The 9,018-nt window shown below is 60.3% G+C and overlaps 1 protein-coding gene across 2 annotated transcripts; it reads right to left on the bottom strand.

Moving 5' to 3' along the window:
* Positions 1-917: 917 nt before the first annotated feature.
* On the bottom strand, positions 918-8,752 carry LOC144234578 (ELAV-like protein 3). 2 transcript variants are annotated; one of them, XM_077767908.1, is made up of 6 exons: positions 8,539-8,752; positions 8,161-8,264; positions 4,474-4,627; positions 4,105-4,330; positions 3,343-3,381; positions 918-1,774 (listed from the first exon to the last, which is right to left on the bottom strand). In XM_077767908.1, the coding sequence occupies exons 1-6, from the start codon at positions 8,741-8,743 to the stop codon at positions 1,423-1,425; spliced, it is 1,080 nt and encodes a 359-aa protein (XP_077624034.1). In that variant the 5' UTR covers positions 8,744-8,752; the 3' UTR covers positions 918-1,422. The 2 variants fall into 2 exon arrangements, with proteins under 2 accessions (XP_077624034.1, XP_077624035.1); XM_077767909.1 differs by having other exon boundaries at positions 918-1,753.
* Between the last annotated feature and the right edge of the window lie 266 nt (positions 8,753-9,018).

The following is a 9,018-nucleotide window of genomic DNA, read 5'->3' as shown; positions in this document are numbered from 1 at the left end:
CTGAGGGTACTTCCTGCGGGGAGGCCCCTGGGGGAGAGGGGAAGGCTCAGGGCCCAGCCTCCCCCCTTGGCCTCTGGGCCAGGGTCTGGGCCCAGGGAGGTTCAGCCCCGGGGACAGGGGGTCCTTTGGCCTCAAGTGTGGGAGGGGGCTGCCTCCAGCCCGCCGTGACGCCAAAAGTGAAACGAGGTATCGTGTGTTTGGATGCATGGATGCTGTGTGTGCACGCCTGTGTTCGCGGGCGGCAGGGACCACCAAGGAGCCGGGAGAGAGCTCTGTGGAGAACCTGGGGCCACGTGTAGGCCCGGCGGCCTGGCTGGAGGAAGCGGACGGGGCCAGGGTCGGGGCTATGACCTCTCGCCTGGGCCTGAGGGACGCTCGGTGCATGTCTGTGTCTCCTGGGTGTCTGTCGTGTGTGTTTCTCCGTGACGGGGTGTCTAGATTGGCGCGTCCAAAGGTATCTGTGTCTACTTTCCCGTGGCCACGTGGGTACCCCACGTCCACCTGGGGCTGCATTTGCCCACGTCCGGGTTTGCCCGCGGCCACGTCTGCGTAGCCCCAGGCTCCGGTCTCCTGTGATTATCTACGTGTTTGTCTGCGTGTCTGGATCTGGCCAACGGAGCTCCTGAAAGGCGTCCGGGGCGTATCTCTGGGTGTGTCAGTGTTGGCGCGTGTCCCTGCGGGATGTGTGTGTGCGCGTGCCCCTGCGTGTCTTCGCGTGGCTGTGTTTCTCTGTGTGGCCCCGTGGACCCCCGGGCCCCCAAGCCCTGCTCCCTGCCCCAGTTGGTAAACATAACCTGCCAAAATATTTTCTTTTTTTTTTTTGTCTTTTTTTTTGTGTTTTTTTTTCAAGTTCAAGAATCCCCAGTAAAAATTCTCCACGAGGTCTTTTTTCCCTTTTTACAAAAATAGAGTNCTCCTCATACTCCAGCCGGGGGCTCGGGGCCAGGGATGCCCACACCCCTCCTGCGTTTCGCTTTTTTGGGGATTTTTAAACCTGGTACCCCCTCCCCTCAGGCTCAGCTAGGTGTTGGGGAGGCCTGGGCAAGGGGGCCTGGGAGGGCAGGCCCAGCGCCCCTGCGAAGCCATCCCATGGAGGGTGGTCGAAGGGGGGGTGGGGGCACATCTCTGCTTTCTTTTTAGCCGAAAAAAGAAACAAAAACCATCGCCGTGAACAAAACCAAGACGAGAGAGTCAACAGCCCAGCCTGGGGTGGGGGCAGGGGGACGGGGAGGGGACCCCCAGGCACCCCCCCATCCCCTGCAGACTCTCCCACCCCGAGTGCTCACCCTGTGGTTTCCGCAGGGATGCGGGGCCCGCGTGCCGTCGGTGGTCTGCCTGCGCTGTCTCTCTCGGGGCCCCTCTCTCTCTCTTTCTCTCTCTCTCTGCTGCCCGGGGAGGGTGGGGAGGGCGGGCGGCGGTGGCTCAGGCCTTGTGCTGTTTGCTGGTCTTGAAGGACACCTGCAGCACGCGCTCGCCCAGGCGGTAGCCATTGAGGCTGGCGATGGCCATGGCCGCTTCGTCGTAGTTGGTCATAGTGACGAAGCCGAAGCCTTTGCACTTGTTGGTGGTGAAGTCGCGGATGACCTTGACGTTGGTGACGGCCCCGAAGGGCCCAAACAGCTGCCACAGCACGCTCTCGTCCGCCTCCGGTGACAGGTTGTACACGAAGATGCACCAGCCAGCGCCCGCCGCGCCCCCCGAAAGGCCCACGCCCGCGAGGCCACTCATGCCGTCGATGGCGATGGGCGAGAACCTGGCGATGAGCGACAGGGGACTACTTTGGGGGTCACGCGGGCTCCGCCCTGACCCCCGGCACACCCCCGAGTCCCGGTACGCCCTGGTACTGTCACGACTGCCGGCTGTGCCACGATCTTGGGACCCTGTGACCCCTGCATCGTCCTGACCCTGCCACGGCCTCGTGACCTCCATCTCTGACCCCACCTGCTCTGAGACACTGGCCCCCAAACTCCATTCCGGCCTGTAACTTCTGACCGTTCCTGAACAGTAAGCCTCACTCACACTCCTGCCTAGAGCCACAGTCTACACCCAGACCCCACAACCTTTGACCCTTGTGGGTCCTTGGGCCTGTTGACCCTGACCCCTTCCCCACTCCTGACCACGCCTCCTCCCTGGGCACATTTTCCCACCCACCTCCTGCCCTCCCCCCACCTGTCCCCNCCCACCTCCCACCCTCTGCCCCCTGGCCGCCCCCCCACCCCCCACATGACCAGAAGGGCAGGGCTCAAGGCCAGGACATGACTGCAGCTGGTTAAGCCCTACCCTCTACATTGTCAGGCCCCAGGGCAGTGGCCTCATCACCTCATAACGTGGCCCACAGCCTCCCTCGGCCCCTTGCCAGCCTTTTCCTGTTCAGATTGTGCATTTATGATCCACTCCACCATCCCTGCGGTGCCCCAGCCCGGAACAGCTCCTAGCACAGAAGGCCCCTGGGGAGGGTTTGTTGACCGACTGACTGAGCGAGCGAGCGGAAGGGATTGGCTCCACCTACGTGCCTCACTACCTCCCTACCTTCCGAGGCCTTGTTCAGTTTGGGGGGAGCCCCAGGGTCTGCCCCATTCAGTTTGACCACTGGGGACTCACTGCTTGCTCCCTCCTCCCCGATTCTGCACGGGCTCTGGCACCTTGGGCGTGTCAGGGGATCTCTGATGGGTCCCCCTCACCCCTTCTCCTGTCCCCCTTCATAGCCCTGGTCACTACTCCTCTCCCGCTAGACTGAGGTAATTAATAACAGTAACAATAATCGTAAGAGTGGCTGCCTTTTATTGAGCGCTCACTATGTGCCCAGCACTGTGCTCAACAGCGTTTCATCTCCACGAGAGGCCAAGTCTGGCCGGGCCACGTTGGGGCCGCACCCCAAGCCCAGCGCCCGGCACCCAGTGTGTGCTCAACAGCTCATGGTGCAATAAACAAAGGGACCTTCACAGGGTCGGGGGTGTGGACGATGTCGTGTGGGCCTCAGGGCCCATCCCCAGACTAGGGGACGAAAGAGGGCATTCAGTGACCCTCAGCCATCAAGAGCGGCAGACGGAACTGGGACCCGGGTGGGGGGCGTGGCTGTGGCCAGGCAACGTGGCCGGCCTTTCCCTGGGCTGGATGGGGCCATGGACAGGCCCTCCTGGGGCCCAGAGAGTAGTAGCTCTTTCTAGGCATTTGCTAGGCTCAGTAGCCCCTAATTCTCTTAACGGACACGCTACTCCCAGACGGGGCAGACCCGGCTAAGCTGGCAGTCCCCGTGGTGAGGTGGGGGAGGGGGCCCGTCGGGGCAAGAGTCCAGGGAGGGACAGTGGGGAGCTGGGGGCAGCGGGCCGGGAGCACTGTTACCTCTTGACTCCGTAGGCCATGTTGAGCAAATTATCCAGCCTGTGGAAGCAAAAGGGGTGGTCACTGGTGGCCTCCGGGCACACCCCCTCGCTGTGATGGTGGCCAGCGGCCGGCCTGCCCTCCCTGCCCCCACCCGGCAGCCCGGCAGCCCAGCCCTGCCCCCACCCGCCTGCTCCCCGCCCGGCTGGACACCGCCTGGCACGGAACCTTGGTCACTCGGGCACTGCCTCTCGCCTGCCCTGCCGCTGCCTGGCCTGCACTGGGGTCCCGTCCTCCCTGTCCCGGCCCGCCCAGCCCCGCTCGCCTGCCCCCACCCTGCAGGGCTCAGGACCCCGGAAGGGAAGGCTCAAATCTCCCCTCGGCAGTGGCAAGCGGGCCGGGCAAGTGACAAAGCCTCTCCGTTCGTTCGTAAAATACAGACAGTCTCCATTCTTATGAGGTACAGATATCCGAGGGGCACGGAGAGCTGGAGTCCCATGCCCAAGAGAGAGGTGGCCCAGTCAGGTGACTCTAACACTCCTAACACCGATAATGCCACTCATAGTGCCCTGCCTACATTGAGCGCCTGCTGTGTACGAGGGCCTGGCCTTGGCACCTGACAGGCACACATTTCCCCTTTGCCGCCTTCAGCGGCCCCAGCGTGTGGGCACCCTCGGAGCGTCCCTCTGCCCTGCAGGGATGGGGTTTACGGAGGGGGGCTGCAAGGCTTGGGCCTCCAGCATGGGGGCCCAGGGATCGGGGGTGGGGTGTCAGGGGGCTCACCGGAAGCGCTGCGTCTGATGGTGCAGGGGGCCTGCGTAGCGCCGGGCTGATGACTGGTAGAGGTGAGTGAGCAGGGCCTGTCCAGTCTTCTGGCTCGGGTTGTTGGCGAACTTGACCGTGATGGGCTCTGCCGCGCCCAGCGGCTTCTGCCCGTTCAGTCCTTTGATGGCCTCCTCGGCCTCGATCCTCTTGTCAAAGCGGATGAATCCCACACCCCGAGACACACCTGCCGGGGAGTGAGGGGGGCTTGACGACCCTGCCCCCTCCTGTGTGACCCTCTTAGCCGCTTCTCCCCCGCCACCCCCGGCTTCTCCATTTCGGTCCCACCTCCGTGCCTTTGCCCCGGGTATCATTCCCCCAGCACCTGACCTGTGACCTGGTCCACCAGGATTCGAGAAGTGATGATGCGGCCGTACTGGGAGAAGAGCTGCTCCATTTCTTTCTGGCTCATGGTCTTGGGGAGTCCACTGACGTACAGGTTAGCATCTCGGATGGATGCGGAGCTGGGTCTGGCATAAGACACCTGGAGTGGGGGGGGGGGCAGGGCGGGTGGACAGAAGTGAGGGGAAGACCCATTTCACAGATGGGGAGAGTGAGGCCACATGCAGACCACCAGTGGGCAGCAGAAGGGCCCCATCTGTTCACTCAACAGATGTCTCTCGGGTAGTCGTCATGGGTGGGGCTGGCCAAGGCTGGAGGGAGGGGACACGGCGGTGGCTGATGATGAGGCCTGCATAAAGTGGTGGGGGGCGGCTCAGTCGGTTAAGTGTCTTACTTTCGGCTCAGGTCATGATCTCACAGTTTGTGAGATTGAGTCCCGAGCCGGGCTGTGCGCTGACAGCTATGAGCCTGCTAGGGATTGTCTCTCTCCCTCTCTCTTTCTGCCCCTCCCCTGCTCGTGCTCTGTCTCTCAAAATAAATAAATAAACATTAAAAAAATAAATAAATACAGTGGGGGGAGGAGCCTGTCGCTGCTGGGCCCCGGAGGTCAGAGGTCTCCCTGAGGACCTCGACTCCCCAGCTCACACGGTACATTCCATCAACGCGATGTTTCCTGCTCCTCTGGAAAGTGAGCCTGGGATGCTGGCCCTTTTCCTGTCCACATCGGGACCCTCAAGGGCACTCAGGTCTTTAGCCACCAGTCCAATGCTGATGACTCCCACGTGTCCGTCCCCAGTGTGGGCCTGAGCCCCAAGCTGCACACCTGTGTGACAGCTGTCTCCAGGTGCCGCACGAGGTGCCCCACAGGGGATGGCAATCAGCAATGCCGCGTCCAGCCCCCACCTCGCCGCCGGCTCAGTAATAGCAGCTTTGTCCTTCTGGGCGCTCCGGCCCCTAGCTGTCACTGTCCTTCATGCCTGTCTTTCCCACCCACATCCAATCCACCATGGATCCTTCCTTATTACTCAGCTCCCACCACTGCTCCCCTAGACCTCCCTCCCCAGTCTGTTCCCTCCCCAGCTGCCAGAGGGCGCCGATGAGCAACTGAGTTAGGGCACATCCTTCCTTTGCTCAGAACCTTCTGTGGCTCCCACCTTCCCCACAGTTAAAGTCCTTCTCGCAGCCCACGAGGCCCTGCACAACCTGCCCCTGCCTCATACCCTCACTCTCATCTCTGCCAATTTCCCCCTCCATCGCTCTGTTTCAGCCACATCAGTCTCCCAGGGCGCGTTCCTCAAACGCACCAGGCACACTTTGGCCTCAGGGCCTTTGCTCTGGCTGTTCCCCTCAGCCTGGAACGCCCTTCCTCTCCTTTCTTCTTCCAGTCTCAGTTAAAAAGTACCCCCCCATCTGAATTTGGTCCTCCGCCTCTACCCACCCCCCCCATCACGCTCTCAAAGCACTTCTCTCAGTGGTGAATCAGATGCGTGTTAGTACCGGCATTCGATTTGTGTCATTAATTACGGTCCAGTCCAACAATGAAACTCCCCGCAGCTGTTTAAAAAATGGTGGACGTGTATATTTATTTCCCAGAAACAGTGCTGTGTATTGTAAACTGGGGGAAAGAAAAGTCCATTTACAGAGTGGCGAGATGTGTGACCCCACCCCATTGTGTGCTTATCAGTGTCCTGGAGCTCGATCTGCAGGGCCCTCCTGCAGATGCTAACAGGTTGACCCAGGGCTGGAGGTGGGGTGGAGGGGGTCGTGAGTTCTCTTTCCACTTATTTCTGCTGATGTCTATTTTCTGTATCTTCTAAATTAACCTCTGGGTAGATAAGGGTCACGGTCAAGGGTCTGACTCTTTTTGTGGTGGTGAGTTGAGAGGACCTATCACTTCATTAGAAATAACTAATTAAAAAAGCTAATAACATGAGTCAAGTGGGTGGGGGGTGGGTCAAGGGCGAGGCTACTCATGGGCTGGAGGTAGAGGGAGCCTAATGAATGTGGTTGTGAGCACCCGGGGTCCTCTAGGAACAAACCCACAAACACATCAGCTGCTATTTTCTTCTATAATATTAATTAAAAACCATGGCCACGTTTCTGATGCCTCCTGCTCTTGCCCACGGGGCGATGCGTTTTGAGGGGGTGAGGGCTTATTGATGAATCAGAGGCAGGGGTGAGGGGAAGAGAGGCCTGCGCTCCTGGGTGACTGTTTGGGGTCAGGGGTCATTTGAGGTGCCAGGTTGGTCTTCAGGGTGATGTGGGCTGACCCAGGTCCCCCACCTGGGTGTGGGCTCCCCCAAACCCCCTCACGAGGACAGGTCTTGGCCAAGGTCTGCCAGATCACCTAGTCGGGCCCAATGTGACAACAGTGCCACCCAGGCAGATGCACACACAGAGACACGAAGCCACACTTTGTCACCCCTTGCACAGCCCTAGTGGCTACAACAGCGGAAGCGTGACTCAGGGTCGCCAGGACATTCGCAGCGCCTCCGGGGGTCTTGGATAATTACAGTGAGAGTCACGGAAGCACATACCTGTCTGTCACCCTGCCGCACAAGCCTGCAGCACACATGTGGCACCTCGAGTAGGGCACAGGTAGACACACCCACACAACTTGACTGACATACAAACACCCCCGCACAGCCAGACACACCTCCGCGGCCCCACCAGGTCACAGCCGGAGTCGCACAGTGTCACACAGCACCTGTGACATAAACACCACATCCCCCAGACATCTAGTGACACACCCAGAGTCTAATAGCCAGACTTGTGCGACAACAGATACATGGCCACGGTGTCCCACAAACACGACAGCTCACAGCCCAGGTCTGTCGCACGCACACACACACACGTACACACGGCATCACATGCATACAGTGGCCCTCTGGATTTGTCACTACCACCCACCCTCATGCCCCAGGGCTTCTGGGTCTCGTTGGCCATGGAGGGACCCATTAGGTCACGACCTCCTCTTCCCCAACAAAGGGAAGAGGAAGAGATTCCTGAACCTCTGTTCTCAGAGAGAACCGGGGGCCAGATGGGTGCCCTCCCCCGCTCAGCCTCCCCCAAGGTTCCAGAGCAGATTTGTGGGGCGGAGTCCAGACACCCCCAGGCGAACGCAGAGGGGGGGGTTTCCATGGCGATCCCCCCCAGGGAACCCGGGCTAGCAGCTGCAGCTGCTGAGAGGGGAGGTCGTGGGGGGAGGGGCTTTGCACAAAGATGGGGGAGGGGCTCGCCCTTAATCCCGCCCTCCCAGACCCTAATTAGGCTCCAGATGGCAGATGGACCCCCACCCCTCCCATTTCCATGACAAAGGCAAGGGGGGCTGCCCACCAGACCCTGGTCGCTCTCCTCCTGCCAAGGGGATGACTACCTCCCTGAGCCAGCAGAGAATGTAGAGCTGGCATTCTCACTGACTAATGAGAAAATTGAGGTTCAGAGAGGCATGGCCATTGGGCCCTGGGCGCCCAGCCAGGAATTCTTAGGGGAGAGTCTGAACCCCTCAAGGGATGGGCCATGGAGGAGGAGGGGTGGCAGTGAGGACGTAGGTGAGTGGGGAAGGTAGGTGACATGGGGGTGGCAGTGAAGGGGGTAGACCAAGTGGGCAGTAATAGGGGGGATCAGGGCAGCAATGGGGGGGATGGGCAGCAGCGGCAGATGAGGGAAACCAACCTTGATGGTCTTCGTCTGCAGTTTGAGGCCGTTGAGGGTGTTGATGGCTTTGTCTGCATCGTTGGGATCAGAGTAGTTCACAAACCCATAACCGAGGCTCTGCCCTGTGGGCAGGACCAGGATGATGGCTTCCCCGCCTGCTGCCCTCCCAGACCCAGTCCTGAGAGGCTGACTGCCATCGCTCAAGGTTAACCAACCCACCCCCCGCCCTTGCCATTCTCCCACAGTGCCACCCTGTCCCCAGGACACCTCAGAGCCCCCAGAGTCCTGCCTGCCCCCCTCACCCCTGGGATACCCTGCCAGGGGTCACCCCTGTCTCCCCATCGCGCCTGTACCACCATCTCTGTCTCCTCCCTCCCCACCTGCCAGCAGCCACACCTGTGATCTTATCCCGAACCAACTTGCAGGATTCGATGTCACCAATGCTGCCGAAGAGACTCTTGAACTCATCTTGGGTCATGTTCTGGGGCAGGTAGTTGACAATGAGGTTGGTCTTGCTGTCATCAGTGGCTCCATTTGTACCAAGGAGTGGCCCGTTGGGCAGGGCCGATCCGGCCGGGCCCCCCGCCACCTGAGACTCCATGGCCCCGAGTATCTGCTGGAGACAACAGGCCACACCCGCTCACGGCCCAGTCCCCACACCGGGGCTCAGTGGGAGCGAGGAGGCGCTCAGTGGTGATGCATCAGTCATGTCTGACACGGGCTTAAACGTGGACAGAGGACAACATGTTATTCTAATAATCCCCGCACTCATCCAGCATCAGGCAACGCACCTTACACGCGAATTTACTGTGAAAAAATTCCATATACAGGTGCCATATATGTCTGTTTTCTATGTTTTTCTATGTTTGCCTATGT

The sequence above is a fragment of the Crocuta crocuta genome, unplaced genomic scaffold, assembly GCF_008692635.1.
Source record: "Crocuta crocuta isolate KB4526 unplaced genomic scaffold, BGI_CrCroc_1.0 scaffold115, whole genome shotgun sequence".
Classification (NCBI taxonomy): Eukaryota; Metazoa; Chordata; class Mammalia; order Carnivora; family Hyaenidae; genus Crocuta; species Crocuta crocuta.
Note: the sequence above shows the minus strand (reverse complement) of the source record. Positions and strands in the feature narration are given on the sequence as shown.

Excerpts from the sequence above, each read along its gene's own strand:
- LOC144234578 (XM_077767908.1), bottom strand. The coding sequence starts at position 8,743 with ATGGAGTCTCAGGTGGCGGGGGGCCCGGCCGGATCGGCCCTGCCCAAC. Across the intron at positions 4,628-8,160 it reads TGCAGACGAAGACCATCAAG|GTGTCTTATGCCAGACCCAG; the intron begins GTTGGTTTCCCT and ends CCCCCACTCCAG. Across the intron at positions 1,775-3,342 it reads ATGGCCTACGGAGTCAAGAG|TCCCCTGTCGCTCATCGCCA; the intron begins GTAACAGTGCTC and ends CCCCCAAAGTAG.